Here is a 24142-nt window from a genome sequence, read left to right as displayed (position 1 = left end):
TGCCGCGGCTTCCTGTGTGCCATTATGCACCTGTGATAGCACTGAAAGGGTCACCTCCAGGTCCCCAGGAGTGAAGCTGTAGACAATCAGATGGCATCGAGCTCCACCTACTGCAATATTTCTGTAGTTCATTTCACCTAGGGCTCCTGGAGGTGATGTCAAGAAAAATGACTAATCATTTTAATGGCAATTTTTTTGGTCATATCCTCATGTAATTTCACTTTAAGATTTTTTTTTTTATATCGATGGTGTTTTTTTAAAATAGTTTCTTACATATGGAGTTGTATATTTTGCTACTTCATTATAATGAAAGCAGGAAATTGAAACAGGCCTTTTGATGGCTTAAAAGCAAATTAGATGAACGATGATGAAAATCTTCATAAGTTGGAGACACACTAAGAAAAAAAACCAACACGGCACTCAAGCTCCGAAGATTGTTCATAGTGTCATGATGACATATTGCTGAGTTTAACAAATTAGCCATAGCAGTAGTTCTCCCTTGTTTTTTTATATCTGCATTGCAAATTAAAAATAGTTTTCTACTGTTCTCTAATTACCTACTGTTACATTTTTAAGCTCAGCACCTTTTCAATACATCATGTAGTAATGAAAGATAATGTTGTAGAAAAGGAAGCTATTCCCTTTTGTTTGCTGGGATCAGGCTGATTGATTCACATTATCAGTGCCTGGAGAGGGGTGGGGGCCATGTGTCTATGTGGTGCCTCTCTCTGTGCAAAGGTGAGGTAGGTTCACAGCTCTTTTTCCATTCCTCACAAACTGGCATAGCTGACTGGCCAGAGGTAGGATGCAGGCCAGTGTTGCATCTCAGAAAAAATTTTGTCAGTGCTCTGTGGTATTAAACACTTGAAATTAATACATCTAAATAGCTCCAGACCCTCTGTTGGTGGTCAGTGTACTGGTGCCTTTAAACCATTGAAACTTTAGGGCTACATTCCAGTACTCTTCTCTCCCTTGAATAGTAAGTTAATCTGTGATGGGTTTTGATCCTGTCATGCAGGGGGTCACCAGCTGTAAAAGCAATGGTACCTGACCATTGGCATTTTGCTGCTTCTGAGAAAAGACATAATAAAATATCAGCAGTAAAACAGATTGAAAATTCTGTTTTTCTTGGAGTATGAGATGCTTCTGCTCCAAGTTAAAATCATATTTATTCTAGCTTTCTCATTAAATATAGATGTGTGCAATAAAAAAAAAGCCCCACCAGTGTCAGTCTGCTGCATGCTCTTGCTGTAGCAGAGATGAGAAAAGTGACAAGCTTCTCTGAAGAAGTTTTGCATACGAAGTCCTCTGTTCCATCCATCTGGCATCTTTCTACCTTTAAGCGTACTCTGATATTAGATAATTTTTGTTCATGAATATACAAGAAGGTATTACAAATATTTCAGACTTATGTTGAAAATTTTTTAAAGGGCAACTTATTTCTAAAATCCAGTCTACTATTGAAAGCCTGTTTTCACAGATAAAGGCATTTGGTATTCACAATCTGCTTCTTACTACACATGGTTAAAATAAATAACTTTGATCTTCAGAAAAAGATATACCAAATACTGATTATTAAATGTATGTAATGACAAATACTTAAATTTTGTTTTCCCTGAAGTTCAGTGTAACTGTCTCTCCATACTGAATTTACCCTAATCCCCAGTTATCTCCTGTGATTCACATTTCCTGTAGGCATGGTATGAGTGTCCATGCAGGCTGTAAAATTATTCTTCTCTTGTTCAGTGTGTGAATATGGTTTTCTCAGTCCCTGAGGTGGGCTCTCAGGTTCTTTGGTGGCCCTCTGTAAGGTTAGTGCTCCTCAGTAGTGTCAGTCTGCCATCTTCTCCCTGCTGCTGACCAGTCTTGGTCAAGTGCACCTCAACTGTATGTGACAGCAGAGCCTTCAGACTTCTCTTTGACATTTAGTTTTTCTTTATAATCTGTCTGCAGAAAATTCTTCCGTCTACTTTGCTCTTAGTAATGTGTTGGAGTTTGGGTTTGTTTTTTTTTCGCCCCAGTTTGTTTGTGGGCTGCCACAGTCATTGTGTTAGAACATTGCTGTGTGCAGTTTTCCAGTGGGTGAAGATACTGTTCCTTGAACTTTGAACCTTTGTTTTGCTGAAATGTTACATAGAAACATAAATTTGAAACTAATTTTGCACCTTCTCAAATCAAGATTCCAACAGGCAAAATGCTTTCATCTTATTATTTTTTTTTTTAATACTTAGTACTTCCAAGCTTTGCTCTGTTGTGCAAAAGCTATAGAGCATAGCAAGTCCTTAATCTGCAGCTTTGAGTCTGCTGTGCAATCTTTCAACTCTCTTTTTTGTACCTCAGCTCTACCCTGACTATATGGATGCAACAAGTTGCTAGGGCCTGCAGCTTTGCTTCTTTTGGAATCAATGAATGAGCTCTTTGATCTACAGCTAGTGCTGGAAGAGTATTACTGTTTTCATATCCTTTTAGCCTGAGTGTGATATACTGCTGATTGATCCAAAAGGTTTTATTAATCTACCTATGTAATTTTTTTAATAGGAGGGAATATGTCTTCCTTCCACTTAAATAAACTGATGGTTGAAGGAGGATTAAAAATGTGTTTGTGTTTGACTTCAGGGCTTTTCATGATTCTGTGCCTTGTTGGGTGAAAGCACAGATCCAAGAAGGGTAGTCTATCACAGTGTGTAATGTCAGGAAAGAGCAATTGCAGTAATCTTGCATTCCTGGTTTCAGAAATTGGATTTTCTTTCTGTTAGATGTAGCAGTCTATATAACAGTTTTCCAAGAAAAAAAAGTCACATTTTTCTAAGCACTTAAGCATAATAATTTGCAAAGCATGTATTCGTTTTGCACAGTACCTTGTCAGCAGGTGGTTCTATGAGAATCGATTTGTGCACTGAAGTGATTTAGTCATGTTTTTTCTGCCAGAGATTAGCTGTTATTTTGGCTTTGGTTTGCATCTCCATAGGAAAAAATACTTGCACGACTCTAATTTTGAAAATTATTATCTGCTAGCATATGGATAACTAACAGCATTTCAAATATGGTTACATGTTGTTTTTATTCTTCAGGAACCAGTGAAATACTATATGCAGGAAGAACCACCCAGAGAAGTGGCTGAGGTTGCTACTACTGAGAACTCTTTGGACCCAGAGGTAAGTCTGGTGAAATTTTGCTTCAAGATGGTGATAAAGATGGCAACAGAAAAACGTCACGTTGCAATTATTCATATGGATATCTTGAATTCAAGGTTTAAAGCCTTACTCTACAAAAGGAACCAGCCTTTGGCTGACTGATTTACATCTTACGTGTTTTCTTTAGTAAAACTCCTGAAGGTATAAGAAAAAAATCACTGATGAGGGAGATGTAGGTTTCTATTGTAATATGGTAAGTGTTCTGACAATGCAGTTTAGCTATGCTAATTATTTCATGCATTGATTCTAGATGACAGACCTTTAAACTATATTACAGTTAAGCACAGAAATAGCTAATACATTAAAAATTACTTTTTATTTAAAAAAATCATATTTTTATTAAAGTACATGGGTCAATATTGCACATCCTTAGATCTCCAAAACCTGAAGCTGAAAGAAAGGGCTGTTAATTTGTGTGTTATGTAGAGCTGCACAAATTAACAGTTGTTGAAGATCTAGCATATACCTAGCTTTTCTGCATTTGTCTGGTGTGACCTTAACCTACAGTTTTAAATATTGAAAATATTTGGGGATCATTTACTTAAATGCCACCTCTTTGGTCAGTAGGGAACAGTTACTGTGGTGAGTTTCATCCAAGACTACCCAAGCATATGTTGTCTTGCAACAATGTTGAGTTATAGTCTAATCTGTGGCTGTCTATCCCAAAGCAATTCAGGTCTTTTAAAAGCAAAAAAAGTTGGAATTTAAACACATTTTAATTTCTCTGATGCATTTAACAAATTGCCTGAAATTTATTTAATAATGCAGCAGAAAGATTTAAATTTCGTCCTGTTGTTTTTGTTAGCTTATTTAAAATCTGATCCATTTTCTTTGTCTTTAGAACAAAACTGAATGCCAGGCAGCTGATTTAATAGTGGTTTTTAATAAAATAATAATAAAATGTGAACAAAGAGGATGGTACATTTCCAGTTATAAGAAAACTGACAGCTAAGACTGACAAATTTTTAAAATTCTTTTTGTAAAGTTTTCTTTAAGGAAGAAAACACAAGTGGCAGATCTCTGTCAAACTTGAAATCAGCCACCGATTTAAAAGCTGTTAAAATACATGTACACACAGGCATGCATGATGGTGTCATATAAGGCTTGTTTGCATGCTTGTGAAATGACACCATGCTGTCCCAGATGACCAATTCAGAAAACATGTGGTGATTAAAACTGAACCCTGATACTGCACATACCTCTCTATGCTAAGTTTTTCTTAATTAATACTGAGGCATTCATTTCCAATGTGATCACTTTCAGTCTGATTCACTGGAACCAGTGAAGAGGCCCTCCCCATCTAGAGAAAGAGGAAAGGATCTGAAGACTCTTGGTAAAGCTTTTGCTCGCTCAAGGTAAGGGAATCCAAAGCACACAAAAATGAGCCAGCCAGGGCTAAAGAAATCTTTGGTTCTGCTGTGGCAGCAGTTAGATTACAGGCAAAATAGTCAACCGCACTAACAGCTTAGAAAAGGTGGTTTGCAGTTCTTCCTTTGTAGGCTTCATGTATATTCAAAATGTTTCCAATGCTGTATGAAGAATGATTAATTGATATAAATTCTATATTGTTAGTGTTCTGTATAAAGGTGCTTTTATGTCTTTTTTACAGTCTTTTGCATGACACAGTGTTGTGCCAGAATGAAGTAGTAAAAAATGGGCAATGTTAGGACAGTATGTCTGTTATGAGATGGAAAATCATAATTACAATATCTACCACTATTAAAGAAATATCAGCATGGACTAACTTGGGATATACCAGCTTGAGTCTCACGGAGATGCTGACATAGAAGGAATAGGTTTCTGTGTCTCTTACCTGATGGACAGTGAGCTGTTATAATAGGACATGGATTTGGAATCCTAAATACCTTTTAGCCAGTTAAGTTTGGACAGCAACTGTTATTTGCATTGTGGAACTGACCAAATAAAGTAGCTTGGTGTGCATGGTTTTCTTGGAAAGTATCTTCTATTGCCATTAGACACAGAAAGCTGCTGTTTCCAGCAGAGCATTTCTTAGTTCTCTCTTTAAAAAAGTTTAAAAATAATAACAGAAAAAAAAAAAACAAAAAACAAGGAGGCCTTTTGGGAATAGGCTTTACTGTTAAATGTACTTAAGCTGTGTTACATCCATGTGTCACCATTGTCACTGCAGGTGCTGGTTAAATTGACAAGATAGAGGTTTCAATATGCTGTTCTATTGCAATCATGCATTCTGATTGCACTCTAAACGTGCCTACAGAGACCATTCACTCTATTTGCTCAGTAATAGCTTAAACAGTTGCTAAACAGCATAATAAGCCTTGCAGTAGGTGGCTCCAAGGTTTTCTAAGTTTTCCTGAAACCTCCTAGCTTTCTTGATGTGAGTGCTAAGCTATGAAGTGAGATTTCATTTGCAACTGAAACAGCAAGCAGCAGTACAAAAAGATGAGTTATATCTGGCAAAGTTTAGTTACAGTCTGCTACAAATAAAACTGACAAATTACTGCTACCAGCCCCAGCAGGGTAGACTTCACAAGTATTTATAGGGTTCCTAGATGTCAAGCCTGTGAAGAGCATTCGCTAGATAAAAATAGTTGAATTAAAGCAAACCAGCGGTAAGACAACCAGCTATGTAAAAACTTAGTAAGTTAAATCCAAGCCCATGTAGCATTTAAGAGAACATGTGATACTGTATCACTATGGTATGTTGAAGACAAATTAATCTCTTGTATTGTTTAACTGAGATTAACTGCATAAAAGTCAAGATAATTAGCAAAAAATAGCTCTTTTGCATGTATTACTGTAGAGGAATCAGAACTTTACATTTCACAATAAAGTAGTTTAAGTGTCCCTGCATTTTTACATCCATTTCTAAATTATATAATAGTTACTCAACATTATATTTCACATTCTTTTATCCTTCTCTGCCCCAATTTTTTTTACGACCTTTTAACAATTAAGATGTCCTAGCCATTCATTTTGAGCAGTTACACAAAAAGCAAAGAAATCAAACCTACTTTTAACCAAATACTGACATGTGAAGTTGCAGGAAAAAATAATTTCAAGTGAGAATGACTACTCTGCCCGTTTGGACCAAAAGACAAGTCAGCAATAATTCTTATTAACTATTTCAGGCTACACAAAAGGAGCTATTTTAGGAAAAAAAAAGGCAAATGCAAGAGATTAAGAGTAAAACTGGAGTTTTCTTCTACAGGGCAGCAACATTTAATTTCAATTTAATTTAATTTTCATTTAATTTAATTATGAAGTATTAAATACATTGAAAACTAAGAGGAATCAGAACTTTACATTTCACAATAAAGTAGTTTAAGTGTCCCTGCATTTTTACATCCATTTCTAAATTATATAATAGTTACTCAACATTATATTTCACATTCTTTTATCCTTCTCTGCCCCAATTTTTTTTACGACCTTTTAACAATTAAGATGTCCTAGCCATTCATTTTGAGCAGTTACACAAAAAGCAAAGAAATCAAACCTACTTTTAACCAAATACTGACATGTGAAGTTGCAGGAAAAAATAATTTCAAGTGAGAATGACTACTCTGCCCGTTTGGACCAAAAGACAAGTCAGCAATAATTCTTATTAACTATTTCAGGCTACACAAAAGGAGCTATTTTAGGAAAAAAAAAGGCAAATGCAAGAGATTAAGAGTAAAACTGGAGTTTTCTTCTACAGGGCAGCAACATTTAATTTCAATTTAATTTAATTTTCATTTAATTTAATTATGAAGTATTAAATACATTGAAAACTAATATTGGCAGATAAACATTTCACCTTCTCAGTGCTGCCTCACTCTCCTGTTTAACTCTACTGCTTTAGTCAGGCTAGCAGTGCATCATGCTGATACATACTACAGGGAATCAGTGAATACAAATGACCTTTGTGGGTTTGTTTTTTTCTGCTTTTCCTTCTCCTGATTGAAAAGCAACACCCAGCACTTGTCTTAATTGGATGTTAATTGATACATATTCACAAGAAGTGATGTCTGTGATCTTGCAGCTTGTTTGTATGAAAGAGTATAATGAACAAACTGAGGAAGTTTTTTAATGATCACTGTGACATAGCATGGTAGTATGATTTTTAAAATTATCTCAAAAATATTTGAAGAGTCATTACCAGAACAGACTTAGCTGCATTCGTAATGCTACCTTACATGTTAAAAGCATAATTAAACTGCAGATAAACCTCATAATTATGACCTCATACCTATTCTCAGTATATTTCCTTGTACTTGCTTGGGTCCTCATGATGATATAAAAGCGGATGATGACAGAATGCAGAGGTTGCTCATCCTTCAGAAATATAAATCAGTCTCAAGTACAAAGTCATACCAGTGCTTCCTACTGATGAGTTGTACCCAGTCACTTTAGGGAGACACCTGTCAGCTCTCCAGTATCATTTAACCTAAACACAGCATTAACATGTAGGTAGGAATTTTTTTCATCTTTGTGCAGCATAAAATGAAAAATTGTGTGGGAATTCTGTAGATAAAATTCTATAAATTGTAGCAAGATGTAGGAACAGTTACCCAGCAGGAGATGACCAAAGCCTGTAGTTGTTAATCCCGTAGTATAAGCAGCTTGCCATAAATCACTTCTGTAGACTAACTCAGCCACTGAGGCAGTGCAAGTGTACTGGAAGTACTCCTGTTAAATATTGCCACAAAAAATGGTGCTTCAAACAAGACTAGCTTGAAAATATTTGTGTAAAAAGGAGTTAGGAAAGGTGATAGAACCTGGAAACACTGTGCAGTAACAGCCATCTAAGCATAGGTGCCCATATAAAATGACAAGTTATGGTCATCCTCAGCCAATGGTCTAGGAATTGACAGCTTTGAGCTGCAAGCCCACAGGGAACATGTCCATGTCATTGCACGAACCAGTCAAGTCCCTACTTGCCAAAAGGGCATGCTAAACCTCTGCATTGCATTTCCCGTAGTTTGAAGAAAATGGCTCCTGTGCACCTGTTTTGCTGTGCCAGTTAAATAAGACTAAATGTCAAACTGCTGGCAGTTTAATAGTACTGAAGTGGCTTTTTATGTTTTAAATTAGAAGCTGAATGGCTCTTTAGAATGGTTGAAGTTTCCTGAAGGCAGATCTTTAAAAGTCACTCTGCTGCAGAAAGCCCAGCCTCTATTAATGCATTCTTCATGCCTGCAGCAACAGTTAAGACTGTTACCTGAGAAGAAGCTTCTCCTGCTTCTTTTCCAGCTAGTGGCTATGTAGCTGACTTTAAAACAAAACTGTTTAAATTTAGTGGTTGAAATGGCAGCTACTACCAAAAGATTTTAAATAGCAAGAGAAGTGTTACTTTTGGAGTTTTGGTTATGACCTTGTCTGTCCATACCTGTGAATCTGTGCCAATCCTGTTGTAACAAAAAGACGTGTTTAGAGGTTGTGATAAGTTGGCATCCCTTAATGCAAAATTTTACTGGAAGATACATGGAGTCTCGAAGGGCAGGGTGAAGAGGCAGCGTAGAGTTAAACAGGAGAGTGAGGCAGTACTGAGAAGGTGAAATGTTTATCTGCCAATATTAGTTTTCAATGTATTTAATACTTCATAATGTCAGTTGCTTGGAAACCAGCCTATTGTGTCCTTTGCTGCTTGGCAGATATCACTCTAATTGGCATGTTGCTAGCACTGACACTGGTATTTGCTGCGTTGTTTTTTTTTTTACCAGAAGCAAAAATTTTCTGCTACATGAATGATGGCTCACATTAATTAGACAGCAGTTCTGGGCAAAGACAACCATTTAAGTGTATGGATGTATGAATCGTTATCTTGGTCATCAAGGTCATCAATCACTGGAAAGACTGCTACTCCCATCAACAGTTCTGCCTTTCCAGGCTGTTTATTTGAGTCTCCATCTCCTTTCCTTTTGTGCAAAAATATGTTGATGTTTGAAATTTCATAAGTGGAAATAGTTCATTGCTTAATACATTTCAATATCTAAACAGCCTAATCCCACTATTATAATATGCAATGACACATTTTCACTGCATGTTTGAACAAAGCTAACACTTAAAATGGGTTTTTCATTATTTAGTACTAACATGTCATCGCTCTGTGAATATCTTTATGTGGTATGGCAAGACACTAGATTCTGAGGAGTTGATTCTACTTTCACAGGAAAATCTTGAGCAAGCAGTATTTCCTGGCAGAGGATCAGGGACCTCAGTGAAGTCCCACTTGACAAGCTGTGCTTTTTTAGTGTTAATATGAACATAAAGTTATTGGTGTGTTTTCTTACAGCAAACAAATAGAAAGCCCAGAAATTTCCTAATTATTTTTTTCTTTTGCAGTTCTAGTAATTTCCCCAGGTTTGTTTTGTTTGTTGTTTGTTGGTTTTTTTTGAGAGCAAAGCCTTGAAATTACACAGATTGATTTTTCTGCCCTTTATCTCAGTACAAAGCTGTCTGCACTGCTCTGGAAGTACTTCCCCCACTTACCTGTGTTTATGTACTTCTCCAGAGACACCAGGAGTTGAAAACCTACGTGTGCCTACCCACAAGGAAAACTTTTATATGGAGATAACAGGAATAGGAGTTGCAGCATGGCAGAAGTGGAGGTGTGGGCTAACATGTTCTTGTGTTCTGGGACTTCTTAGTTGAGAAATTGTTGCCCTTGATTCTTTCTAGGTTGAGAAGAGCACATTGCCAACTAAAAATAAGCCATTTTTTTCATACATTGCTTTTTAGTGCCTCCAGGTAGCCAAATGTGTTTGTGTTTCTCAATGTTAGAGAACTTCTCTGCATTTTCAAAGTAGAGGTTCTGCCACAATTTCACAATGGAAGCAGCATCTTCTCTATTTTGATGTCTTTGTAGTTAATTGAAAACCTGAGACATCTTTAAATATGCAGCAATATATTAATACATTCACCTGATGACATCTTTTGTAATAGTGTGGGCTGTTGGTTTGGCTGTTGATAATCTTTATTTCCAGGTGCACAACCTTCTGTGAACGTACCAGAAATTTACTGGTGTCTTATTTTAACCTTGCTTTTTTTCTTGGCTTATTTAATGGTCAGATTTTTGTGTGATAATATGCAGATCCACGTTTTGTTTTTCAAAAAGAGACATTTGAGTAGAGAATATTTTACTCATGTAGGAGAATAAAATGGGAACCTACTTCTGAAATAATGTGGGTATTCCAGATTGTGTGTCTTCAACTACTCAAGACAGATGTTGATACAACACTACTTCAATTCCTTGCCAGAATGTTTAATGGTTCAGTATGGTAAATGATCACATATGCCTGAGTTTCTATGGGTTATTAACTACATTTAATAGATTTTAATGTCATTACCACCTGGTCTTCACTGAATTTAAGATGACTAGATGTATGAATATTTACCCACTTGGTTCTTAATGTGTACTCAGCCATTAAATAGGAGCAGTAACCAGCGTGTTCCTGATTCTCCCTTGCCTCATGTGTAAAATTTTGCATCTCTAACTTGACTGTAAACACTACCAAACCAGAATTCATGATTTACATTAGCATCTATGTGTTAATTGTGAATAGTTGCAAGCTTTTTCTGTCCTCATTGTCAAGCTCTCAGGGTATGACCCGAATGTGGAGCTCAGTAATCGGACTTGCTTACTCAGGCTCACTACCATGTAAACTTACCTCTATGACTTTTGGTAGTATCAGAAGGTGGGTAGTATATGCACCCTGTAATAACTCACTGAGTATTTAGATGAACGATGCGCTAATGCTTATTTACAATGAGACTGCCTTACATCGTTCAGGAAAGGTGTGAAGCAGTTCTAATGTGAATAAATTTGAGATATATGGGCATAGGTATATGTTAGTGTTGAATGTAAAGCACTAAAAAGCTAAGTGAAATGGTCAGCACCTCCAGTATTTATGGATAAGAGAACAGAACAGATTCTCCACTGGTATAGATGGGTATTACTTGACAATTTACAAGAGATGCAGAGTCTGCTTTCCTATTGTTCTGTATGTGCTTTGTAAATAACAAAAGCACTGTGTGCATATGGATTTTATTTTAGCATTTCCTGCTGTTTCACAATTATTAGTTGTTTAGGCGTTACAGCACCTTGTCAGAAAGTGAAGGGACATGTAAGAATTACTTGAGCTATGCAGCAGCAGCTCATGTGGAGTGTGATGTGTGTTAATGCACATAAACACACAAAGTTGTTTTGGGAACTAGAATGATCAAGTGTCCTTATTCCAACTGAAACAGCAGTGAGGGCAATAACAGGTACTCAATTGAAATCTGAGGAGAATGCAAGTATTAAGGCTTGTGCTCCTGCAGGGATTATCATAGGATCCTTAATAACTTCAGGTTATCAGAACTTCCAGTTTATTATATGTTCAAAAAGACAGACCCTCTGGTACTAAAGAGCCCCCTCAAACTAAGTAAGGATGTAGACTGCAAGTTTTATCCAAACAAAGACAGCTCCCTGCTCTCACCATTTCCTTCATTGGATATTTCTTTGAATTCTTCAGGATCCAGATACTCATCAGTCTCATTTGAGACTTGTGATGGGATTACAGATAACGCTGGCATGGCTGCAAATAATGCTAAGTGTTAGTTTAGAAGAGTTATGCTGGTTTTTAATACATGTTTTTAGTCTGTAATGTTCAAAATACAGTTTTGTTGTATTTACTGTAGTTCCCAAGTAATTGCTTTCTGTGCTTTGTTCAGAGATTGATTGTTGTTTTCTTTTTCTGCTGTAGAAAATATTTACTTAGAATACTTTTAAGTGGCATTATGCATAAAATTGCACTTGTCTTTGACCTGGGAAGCCTTAGCTCACTATTCAGTTTGTCACTAGTGCAACAAGTCAAGCAGTGCCCAACTGATACTTAGTGTGCAACACCCTCAACCAATTTTCTGTATGTGTAGTAGACTACCGGGTCACTCATTTGTGCAGGTCATAGATCCTGATCTATAATAATACATTCCTGTAGAGAGAACCTCAATGTTCCATGGTACATCATTACTGCTCAAGAAGCTCTTAATTTTCATTCTGGCAAACATATTAATGTACAAAAATAAGACTGATTCTTCAGTTGAACAGCAGTTGAAAATCTGTGTTGTGACTACAGTTGACTGAAGCTCAATTACTCTAATAATGCATTCCAAATTTAATCTATTACATTTGCATTTTAAGGAATGATTCTCACCTATTGTCATATAGTCAGACCAGGCTAAATTTATTAAATTATTATATAAACAGGGTATCGTGATGCTGGAATTTAAATGGAGAAATACTTGTTGTCCTATTCCAGCTATACACCATAAATCTATAGTGTAGAAAAGCACACGGTAGTTTAAGTTTGGATTTGTTCTACTGTTTTCCTCACAAGAGTCTATGAACTTTCATGGTCATTCATAAATATTCCAGAAATAATTACGTGGAATTACAAGAGTGCTTTTTGTTTAAATCGGGTAATTATTACAGCTTTTCTATACACTGCATTTCTGTTTCAGGTTTGTGGCTTTTTTTTTTCCTTACTTGGAGACTGTAGAGATACTTTTTTGTAATACCATGGGACTTGAAGTTATAGACTAAAAATGTTCATTCACAAGTGTGCATAACATTTCCTTTTCCTATTGGTCTGTGAGAGTGATCATTGATTTTGGTATACACATATTAAAGCCTTCTATACTAGATAAGCCTTTAAAAAATATACTGGTTGTACTGGCCATTTATGCATCTTTCTCCAGTGATACTGCTTATGGCTGTTAGTGTAAAGTAACTTTCTAGTTTATAATTATCTTTGTCTACCACCTGTTTAAGATTAATGTAATAACCTTGTTGTTCATTATTTGTGGCACTACAATATACAGCTGCAGCATGGGTTTTATCTTTAAGAAGGAATTCTTACATTAGTGTGTGCAGAAATGTAGAAAAAGCACTATGAAAGGGAAAAATATTTTTATATACAAATAATCTTGACAGTTGGCAAAAGGAGACAGAAAACTACTGTAAAAGAACATAAAGCAAGAATGCGAGGCCATTACACATCTAATATTCCAAGAGAAGTCTGTTATGCAAAAGACTAGATTCTCAGGAAAAACATTAAAGGCAGTCTGACATGACCCTGATATCCTTATGTTTTTCTAAAGCATGCAGCATTTCTTATCAGGGACATCTTATTTTCTTTTCTTTTTTCCTTTTCCAAAGTTAGTACAGAGATATCTAGCACACAGTAGAGTAATTGTGTGCTGTATCACTTTCCCTGCCCTAGCTCACTTTTTTTTTTAACCTCTTGTCATTCTCCAGGGCATTATGGTTTCCTTATTGCAGCAATACCCTGCCTGTTGTCTTCAGCTTACTGACACTGGCAACTCCCTGTTTCTGACAGTGCAGCCTTCTGACAGCAAGTGAAGTTAAAAAGCTAACAGGTAGCTTCAGGGCAGTGCCTGTCAGGCTGTAACACTGGAGCTAAGACATTGAGGGGCCCAGTGGTCAATTGACTGCTATAAATTAGAATTAGGGAGTTCTTAAATCAAGTAATGGAGAAAGTGATGCTGAGTTTGAGACATGCAGTAGTCAACCAGTGTGGTGCTGAAAGAGGTAAGTGAAAGATCTCCCAGTTCATAATGGAGAATTGTCTTTCATTATCATATTGCAGAAGGAAATGGTAATAAAATTCTCTTGGATACAGAAGAATGTGAAATCTCTGTTAAAATTTAAGTTGGTGGGCAACAGAAATTAATCAGTCTGATAATGTATCTTTATTATAATGATCAACTTGTGATTTTTGACAGGGGTCATATCAGTTCTGTGAAGCAAGGGGGAGAATACTTCCAAATACTTCACCAAGAATCACTGGAGAGGGACAGCGTACCCAAAGCAGATCAGCAGGTTGGGAGCATGAGAGGCAGAACTGAGTTTCAGCTACCCATATATTCTGGTGTGCCAGGATTAGAACATGAAAGAAACATGTGAGTCAACTGAGGGGGATTTTGGTGGTTTGAGGGCAGGGTTTTAAAAAGCAACAATTTCCAGTTTCTGTCATTATTTGATATTGAGGGAGAATATTACTACTTATGTGAACTAGAAAGAGAAAATGCTTAAAATATGGGTAGGTGAGCAGCTGTAAATTTAGCAAGCATGAAAAAAATGCTTCAGGTGCAGCTTAAAAAGGAGGAAGTTGAGAAGATAGAAGGTTAGTGAACTCAGGAAGTTTCATAGCCAACACAGACTTGATTCTTTGAGGAGAAAAGGACTTTGTGCCTGCTGACTTTGTGCCATGCTTTTGTTCCCGTCATGGGACCACAGCATTAAGAATAATAAAGAATTGCATTCAGCAGAGTAAGTGGCTTAGGTTGCAGGGTGGGTTTCTTTCTTTCCTAGTTCAGACCTACTACTTACCACCTTCTTCAGAAAAAAAAATGGAATGGAATGCAAACAATATCTCAGCATGCTTTCTCAAACAGATTAGTCATGTTATTTTGTCTGCTCCCAAATTTGATTTCACAAATACTTAATTGCTAATAATATAGTGTATATATGTATATAAATACAAATAATACCATATTTATAATTTTAAAGTAATATAAACATCAATATCATGTTGGTAATAGTATTAAATTATAATAAATGCAGTAATTAGAAATAAATCAATGTATTTTTTCATGTAAGGAGGAGAAGAAGGATTGTGGTGATGTGAACACAATAAACAGTTTTATGGGCTTTGTTTTCACTTCACATAGTCCTTTTTTAACTTCGGTGTTTCTTCTTTCCCGCAGTCTCTCTCTAGCAGAAGGCAGCCACATGAGGACATTGGGAAAGCAGAAAAAAAATATTACCTTATGGTCTTTCACTCCTGTTCATACCAGTGTCTTGATTACAAGTCCCCCTGGAACAAAAAGGTATATTTTTGACCCTATTTATGTCCTACCCTCTTTAGTGGCACATAAGCAAAATTTACAGTGTCATAGACCCTATGACACATCTACCCAGAGCTGCCATTCAACTGGTGAACACATATCCTAAGAGTTTCTGGAGTTTATGGTGAAATAGTCTGTCTTTACTAATAGCAGCTGTTAAATTCTAACTTTAAATTATTGAATTCAACTGAGTTACTGAAAACCTTGTGTGTGTGTGTACACAAGCACATCATTTGCTTTGCTGATCTTTCCTCACCAAGTTCTAAGTTGTATAAATTTGCTTATGTGGTATAGCTTTCAAGATTAGGCTCATCTTAAGGAACGGCTGTCACAATTTAACTTGCCTACTTAACAAAGTATGCCTATGAAGGAGGGAGAAGACAGTGTTTGTACTGTGTATACCTTGTTTGTACTTTGCTTTGTATTTTGGAATAACCTGGGAGAAAGAAAAATAATCTGCTACAGAAATACTTGAATGTATTCAGCCAAGGTGATGCCATTCTAATAATCCAATTCTAGAGTATAACTAATTTGTTTCTTCTCTTTGCAGTGAATCTCTTTTCCGACAACTGTGTGCCATACACTGGCTTTTGGAAGCTCTGACTAATGAATCTAGCTGTTCAATGCAGTCTATATCAACCTGTTGGAATCCAAGGTATGTGCGCAAGGCAGGATAAGACGTTTGGGATCTTTTCTCCTTTATATGTCATTGTGTCTCTTCTTTCAAGCAGTAACTGAGTGAAATGTTATTAATTCTGTTCCATGCAACATAAAGTTTGCACTGCCTTTGCCTGCAGTCAGCAGGGAGTTGTACAGTCAAATCAGTAGCACAGCATGGTCCTGTTATTGCAAGTTGCAGAACCAGGAGAAAATACTGAGCTACCCGAGTAAAAATTTGTTTTTTTTCCTTCTCTTTTCTTGTTAATAATTATGCAAATTAAATACATGTAGTAATAGATGTGTGTATATTCCCAAGGCCTTCCCTTGGAGGGTTATCCCAGAGAGCTCAAGAGGAATTCCATGTACATTGTAATTACAGAATAAAGCCAGCTATTAAGCAGCATTTCGGAGCTGGCATTTTCTATCAATTATGGATGACAGTGATGAGTAAAGAGAGACATCACTTTTGAACTTCTATACTGTGTAATGTAAATATTAGTTTAAGTTTCCAACACTTTTAGTCAATATAATCACATTGACATAACATGTATTTGAATTATGCATGAGTGTTTAGTGAAAGGATAAACAGTTTATGCTCTGGCTTGCAGGTCAGAGCTCTTCAAAGCTGTTCTGGTTTCTCTGTGTATTCTCAGTCAATACAAACTGAGCCTATGTGTAACAGAGGTGGCAGAGTAGCATTATATAGAATTAGCCTGATAAACTGGAGGGAAGAATTAATCCAGTATGTATCGTGGATGAGTTTTTCACCGCTTTACATATGAGGACCAACCAATAGACTGGGATAAAAGAAACATTTTGTCAGCAAGTCTCACAGATACAGCAGAGTTTAAATGCATAAGGCTCTGAATTCATTCCCAGGTTCTAACAAAGTGCAATCTCTTGTTGTGTACTTCCTTCTACTCCCTGTTGCTGTCTCTAAACACCACCCCTAAATGTCATTTGAACTGCATACACTCATACTCCCTTACGCAGCAACCATGAAAAGTTAGGCATACATTTGGGTCACATGGTCTCCCTCTGAACAAAAAGTTTTTTGATCTGTTGAAGGAAGCAAGCTTAGAACACTAATCTGCTTTGTAAAACCTTTAGTTATGTGAGAAATTAAATTATAAATGAGACCACCTCAGCAGTGACATGTTATGCCACAGCTGCCAGTACTGCAAGCTTCCACATTTACCTTTGTCAACATGATATAAAATCTAAATTTTTGGACCAGTGTAGGTCCTAATTTAGCCAATAGTGTAACAAATCAAACTTGTAGGAACCTGCTGTTATTTCTATCCATGAAATCTTGCTATAAAATCCAGACTCTCAAAATGGAAAACTTATTACATTGTTTTCAATTAGGAACCCTGGTGGTCATAAGAAAACTGTAGAAGAAAAGGAAGATGAAAAGTTAGCAGCATACTTGTGGGATCTCTTTACTACAAACACGAAGGTAACTTCCTTGTAAATGTCTTCCTTTTTGTTGCTTAATTGAACTCTGTGATACCACATTTTCTGCTCTGGATCTTGTGTCTGCAGACTACTTGTGTCTCTAAGTTTTGAATAGTAACAATTTGATACTCGAAAACAGGAAGAGCAGGATGTAGCTGATTGAAACTTTGACATGGTCTTAGTAATAACTATTGATGTGAGAATTAAATATTTGGGTAAAACACAACTAGCATCTTGTTTGTGTTTGCCCCCCTTTTTATGACGCAGAGTCATGTAGCAGTACTTGTTCACACTGCTGAGGTATTTTTTTCCCCTCCATGAATTAATGACAATTTCTGTTCTGTCATTTACCCTAATAGTACTTAAACACCACTCTTCCTATTTTATATGAAAATCAAAATATTTGGTCTCTTCAAAGACACTTGCTTTATACTAGATATTGTTCTGATTATCAAGCTTGCAGAATTCAGTCTGCTTTCAGACTTTACACTCCTGACACATGAAATTAATTTGCCAGGTTATTGGATACTAGGAGACCTGAACATTTATCAAACCTATTTGACCTATTCTTTCCTGTACATGAGAAGGCTGCTTTGTAACCCAGCCCTCTTTGCAGCTGCAGTGTTTACAAATTAGCTTAATCTGCTGGCATTAACACTCTAGCAGAGGAGTACTGGAGAAGAGTAACAAAATGAAGGAGGTCGTACCCAAGGCATCACTAGCTTGTTTGAAGTCACTGGAAAAATATCTCTGAGGTTACAGGAGATCCAGAAACATCTAATTTAGAATTAGTTGCAGAAATATGATTCTTTGTCATCAAATTGCTATGGAAAACCTTCCATTCTAATAATTTTTTCTTCTATGCACAGAAATTTCTCCGGAAGGCACGATACAGTCCACTTAAAAAGAAGATAAAGAGGACACCTACTCAAGATCTCTCTCCACATAGCAGTCGGTCATCTCTCTGTGCTAAATCCCTTTGTGGCAGTGAAACTTCTACTGTATTTTGCTCTGAAGACACTACCGAGGTTAATGAGGCTGATTTTATTACTAAGTCAGCACAAGCTAAAGAGCAAAAACTTTTCCCCTGTAAGTTACTTTTCTTGACTGCCAATATCAAATTAATTTACTTTCTGTGTTGCTAGGGAGAACCTATGTCAAAGACATTGCTAGATTTACCAGTTTATTTCTCTTCAGGCATGTGGAACTTAGTAGAAGTCTCTGTGCCCTCCTCATTAGCAAATTGATTTAAAGACAATATAATTCCATGTGAATATTGAGAGTATTAATTAATATTCAGTTACAGCAGTTGTATAGTCAGACTGTCATCCACATCTATAAAGTCCAACAGGTGGTGAAAACAGTGAAACTGTTCTGCGATAACCAACTGATCCACTAAATATATAACTATCTAACTTAGGGAGTTGTGTTTAACTTGGAGGTTTCTTACTCTGTATTTCTCCAGCTCATCCATCAGTGATTTCCTGTGTCTGATAGAACTGACGGAATAATGTATTTGTTAGCCCTGCAATACATTTCAGTACAAATCTAGGTAATTTTAATTCTTTGCCTTCCTTCTAAGTAAAACTGGACCAGAAAAGCACATTAGCATTTAGTACTGCTAATTGCCTTTTAATTTATATTTATATTGTCGTTATTAGGCTGACATGCTCTGCTAGACTTGAAATTACCACTTGGGAAGGAGTTCTTGGAGTAATTTGGGATAGTTTGTGAATGCTGAGTAGCTATCAAAAAAGCAAGAACCACCCTAAGAATGAAGTGGAAGACAAAGAAAACCATGTTATATAAAAATACAAATGTTTTGTATGTGCCTCTTCAGTTCCAGTCCTTCTAATTCAGACAGACTGGTGTTAGGAATAGTAAAGTCTGGGGAAAAAAAAAGGTGGTGGAGTATGTTAGAGATGCAGAATAGCTTCTATGTGAGAACCAATTAATTAAAGTAGATCTCTTCAGTGCAGAAAAGAAACAGCTGAATACAAGGATCTGTAACATCATGGAGTGCGTGGAAAAAAGTGATTAGAGACTGCCTGTTCACAAGTTCCTGTGACACCAGATCAATGACACACCAAATTTCTGCAGAACAAGCAAAGTTTGTTTTCAAAAGTGATTAATAAATTGGTTGCTTTTGTATTTGGGTACCTATCTTGAAACCTCTTTAAAAAGCTGCTTTTTGGAAGAAACTTTGCTTTTTAGAATTTGTAAACACCGGATTTCTTTAGGATGTCTCGTTCAGGCCGGCATCTGTGAAATCCTTTCCACACAGAGAAGGAATGTGCTATTGAGTTGATGTGCTTTTACAGTTTATTTTTTTTATCAGCCCTACAGATAATACAAAAGGTGTCAAAAGGTTTCCATAAACAAGATGATGTGGTTAAGAAGACTGAACCGCAGCGGTACGTTACCCACTGGGTTTCTGAATGACTGGCAGAAGCAGCTCATCAGCACAGAGTTTATGCTTTTTTAATTTTTTTTTCCCTCCCCTGAACAACTGAATTCACTGTTCAGTGAATTCAGATGACATTTACATTTTTTGGTATGGGTGGCAGAATAGCCCATTTCACTGCTGTGCAAGCAGTGTGTATTTTCTGGACAATACCTCATGAATCTTTCCTTTGGAAGCAGGAGAGATCTTATGCTTCAGCAACTTTGTAGAAAAAACAATGTTCTACCTTATTCCTGTAGAATTGTTTCTGTTTCTACCACTGGATTTTCCAGCTAAGCTTACAGTAGCTGTGTTCCCTCATTACTCAGTTCAGTCATGGTTTTCACAGCTGTAAGATCAACACAACAAACCATTCTTACAATTAGATTTTGCTGAAGCATTTCTTCCCTGGAGTTGAGGTCAAGAGAAATGTTGTACCTGGACAGCTCCAGCAAGTTTGTAATATTAAGACTGTTTTATCAGCACCTGTAGATTTTTTTCATGTTCTGGAGAAGGCACCGTTCACGTTATTTTAAATCTTGTTGTGTCTTACAGTCTGCCAGTTGTTCAGAGGAATTACAAGGCAAAGGGGCCAATCAGTAAGGACCAAGGGAATCTATCAGGGAAGCAGAGGCCTGGAAACCAGAGGTAAGGGTACAAATCTGCTTTTGAAGCACATTATATGCTGCATAAACTCATTTCTATGTGTAGAAAGTATTTGTTATGCAAATGTTGGAGAGAATTTTATTTCACGAGCCCAGATCAGGCCAGTGAAACCTTGCAGAACCTGTAGTACATGCCAATGCAATGCAAAGACACTTTCCTGGAATGATATGACTGGAAGTAAGATGGTAAAAAGCCAAATTTGTTATAACTTACCATTTCTTATCCATCATTTTTTTTTCATAAGCTTGGTAAATAAAAACATTGTATATTTTATTAAATTTGAGTTTTACTGGAAATAAGAACAACCCAAAATTTATGTAGGTTCACATTGCTGTATGTTCTGAGCACCATAGGTGCTTATCACAAAATGGTCACCACAGGATGCTAGTTTCAGTTTTCTCTGTTCTATTTACAGCTCTTTCGTTAAAAGCAAATCAAACTTGTGTGCTGATATGAGGCAGAAGTTCACAGAAGTACGTGAAGAAGCAGCTGCTGGTTTACATGATACTTTAGAGAGTCTTGAGAGGTAGGAAGAGACCGTATATTCTTAAAACACCACACACCTTGCTGCTCACCAGATTGAGGACTTGTCTTCAAGCCTTTTAAAGATGTGTTTATATGGACTGAAGTGAAAATAAGAGTATAGGGTAGATGAGAAAAAGTCTTATGACTACCAGTGTACAAAAAAAAATATTGCAGACTAAATATTTGCAGCAGTTTTCTGGATTTTTTAATGACTTTTCAGAAATTGTTTTTCTGAAACATGCAGCAGCATCCTCATGAGCCCTGAGGAGAAGGACTTGGGGGTGGTAGTAGATGAGAAATTTGGCATGAGCCACCAGTGTGTGCTGGAGCCCAGAAAGCCAGTTGTGTCCTGGGCTGCATCAAAAGAAGTGTGGCCAGCAGGGCCAGGGAGGTGATTCTGCCCCTCTAGTCTGGTCAGACCCCACCTGGAATACTGTGTACAGTTCTGGTACCCTCAGCACAAGAAAGATATGGACCTGTTGGAAAGGATCCAGAGAAGGGCCAAGATGATCCAAGGGCTGGAGCAGCTCTGTTATGAAGACAGGCTGGGAGACTTGGAGTGTTCAGCCTAGAGAAGAGAAGGCTCTGGGAAGACCTTAGAGCACCTTCCAGTACTTGAAGGGGCTAAAGGAAAGCTGGGGAGGGGCTTTTCATCAGAGAAGATAGTGATAGGACAAGGGGTAATGGTTTTAAACTGAGAGAGGGGAGATTGAAGTTAGATATTAGGAAGAAATTCTTCACTCTGAGAGTGGAGAGGAACTGGAATGGGTTGCCCAGGGAGGTTGTTGATGCCCCATCCCTGAAGGTTTTTAAGGCCAGGTTGGATTTCAGAATCAAAACACTTAAAGTGAAATGCAACCTCCACTATCTATCAGTTATCCATTGCTTAAAACCAAACAGAACAGCTGAAGTTATTTAGGGTAAAATAATATTTTAAATACAACAGAAGAGAGGTAGAACAGGGTGCCTGAGCCAGAATTTTGACCTAGAGACTGGGCTCCTGAATGCATTCCTACAGGACATGCTACTATGCTAGAACAAAAACATCTGCTCTTCATTGCAATAAGTTACTTGAAACCTCAGTTTGGCACTATGTATTTTATCTCCAAAATGCTGTTCAAACAGACTATGCTTGTGTGGCTGTAAGGAGAATGGTAAAATAACTGCAAGTTATTTTTAAGTTTCTATCTGACTTGTCATTCCATACTGCAAGATGCTGGAATGATTACTTCCCTATGCAGGCACAGCAGCTGCTCAGGGAAGAAAATAAGGACCCAGCTCCAGATGAGCAAAACTCTGGAGACAAGAAAAAATGTAAAGTACAAAACAGAACTGAAGAATGGAAAAAAGGAGGAAGAGGCAGTGGGTGTGGTATAAAAAACACCCATCTGAACAGCAATATACAGAAGGATCTCATGTCTGGTGCTTACAGAAACGAGAATGAGCACAATCATCACAGTTTCTGGGTGAAAGGAAAACTATTACAGGCTTTGGCTGATCAACAAGGTAGAAATGTCACTGATCTAGGAAAAGATCTTGAGAGAGGACATTTCAACTGTTACTGTGAGAAGAGTTGAAGTTATGCTGAATAATACAGAGGTCTCTTATTTTGGTGAAAATGACTACAATGTCCAAAGTAAATGTATCCAATGTTCATAGAATCATAGAATAATTAAGATTGGAAAGGACCTTAAAGATCATCAAGTTCCAACCCCCCTGCCATGCGCAGGGAACTCTACCACTAGATCAGGTTGCGCAAAACCTCGTCCAACTATGCAGAAGTATGGTAATGTTTAAAACACAGCTTTAACTTCTAGGGTTGTGGGGGTTTTTTTTGTAGAACGCAGGAAGAACGATGTTGGGAAAAATTTGACGCTTTGAAACACTTGACGGATTTTAGAAAAGACATGGAAAGAGTAAGAGAGGTGGGCAAAAGAGCTGAAAAAGAACACGATGAAGTAAACTGGTAAGGATGCACAGAAACCCTCAGTTCACATGAAATGTCAGGGTTCCAGAATTCTGTCTTTAGAACAAATTTTTTTATTATTTTTTTTTTCTCCTCAAAGCAAAGTATCACTAGAAAGCATTGACTCAGTTGCTGGAAAGGTTTTTCAAACAGGTAGCAACAAAAATAGAGGTATCATCTCTAGGAGCAAATCTTGGCTTGCTCAACAAACAGGTTAATTGGACATGGTAAGAAAGGGGATAAAGATGACTTCCTTTCCAGTGTTACCTAGCAAAAAAACAGTCCTGGCATTTGTACACCTTCCTCAGTGTGCAGCTTTATAGAAGAGTTCTGCCAGGAAGTATGTAAAACACTGTATCCCAAATATGAGATACTGTGTAAGTATGCAGGGGTTAGTTCACAGGTACTGTAAACCTTCACAGTACCACAACTGTTGGCAAAGGAGACTTTGACTCTAGCTGGGCATCCATGTTAAAAATATTTCCCTGCCAATATTTCTGAAATGCACATGGATAATAGAAGGGCAAGTAGAACAATCATATAAATGCTCCCCATTGCAGCAATTCTGCAGATGGCTGATGTTTTATGTTTGAAAGGAAATTACCTATATCCAGTGATCAGCCTCCAGATATACACCCTACTTACAGTTCTGCTAGAAGAAGCCTTAATTTGCAGAAAGCTCCATGACTATAAAGGAGATTACACCAATATGGCTTTTTACTTCTGCCCCCTATGCTAGGATAGTGTGGAAGTCCACTGTTCTATCATAGGAAAACTGTGTTTCCATAGTGAGGAGGCTGCCTTGCTTTGACTATGCCAGCACAGTTAGACCAGAATAACTTTCTGTGCCAGGTGTGTGAAGAGTGAGTTCTCTGACAAGGCTGAACAACCCCCTTCTGGAAACGCAAGTCATGACAAAGAAGCTCCTTTCACCAAACCACTTGTTTCAGTTGTGGTAGGCTGTGTTCTCTCACACTTTTGCCAACACTGCCTTGCCAACAGAGCTGGATCACTGTAGGAACCCTTTATGAGCATGTGCTGTCTTCTCTCATAAAGTGAGGAAATAACAAAAATAATATAAAATTTAAACAGTGCAATATAAGAATACAGTAAATAGATTTTCCTTTTAAAAAGCAACAACAAACCAAACATCTTAAATCATGGTAACCTGGGTAATCTAGCCAACCTAGCTAATAAGGAGCTGGCTATATAGCCACACCCATACTAGCAGTGCACTACTGAGTGTGGAAGTGGCCCTACTGAAGAAGAGACCTTAAATGTTTCCCTTTTTACTGGTTTAAGGCGGAAATTCCTCATCCTTCTCCTGTTGTCCCAGTAAGATCCTGAATTGGAGAGAGG

The 24142-nt window shown here is 37.2% G+C and overlaps 1 protein-coding gene across 1 annotated transcript in view; it reads left to right on the top strand.

Annotated features, from left to right (window-relative positions):
• Nucleotides 1-24142, top strand: part of CCDC60 (coiled-coil domain containing 60) — a 46813-nt gene that overhangs the window by 20214 nt on the left and 2457 nt on the right. Inside the window, exons 2-12 of the mRNA XM_010004874.1 lie at nt 3072-3155; nt 4458-4549; nt 13941-14117; nt 14925-15047; nt 15616-15720; nt 17094-17184; nt 18053-18272; nt 19522-19597; nt 20182-20274; nt 20708-20818; nt 22658-22783. Of these exons, the coding sequence (XP_010003176.1) occupies nt 3072-3155; nt 4458-4549; nt 13941-14117; nt 14925-15047; nt 15616-15720; nt 17094-17184; nt 18053-18272; nt 19522-19597; nt 20182-20274; nt 20708-20818; nt 22658-22783 (1298 nt within the window). The remainder of the gene's footprint in view (nt 1-3071; nt 3156-4457; nt 4550-13940; nt 14118-14924; nt 15048-15615; nt 15721-17093; nt 17185-18052; nt 18273-19521; nt 19598-20181; nt 20275-20707; nt 20819-22657; nt 22784-24142) is intronic.

This window comes from Chaetura pelagica, unplaced genomic scaffold (genome assembly GCF_000747805.2).
Source record: "Chaetura pelagica isolate M959 unplaced genomic scaffold, ChaPel_1.0 scaffold249, whole genome shotgun sequence".
Classification (NCBI taxonomy): Eukaryota; Metazoa; Chordata; class Aves; order Apodiformes; family Apodidae; genus Chaetura; species Chaetura pelagica.
This window is presented reverse-complemented; position numbering and strand designations above follow the sequence as displayed.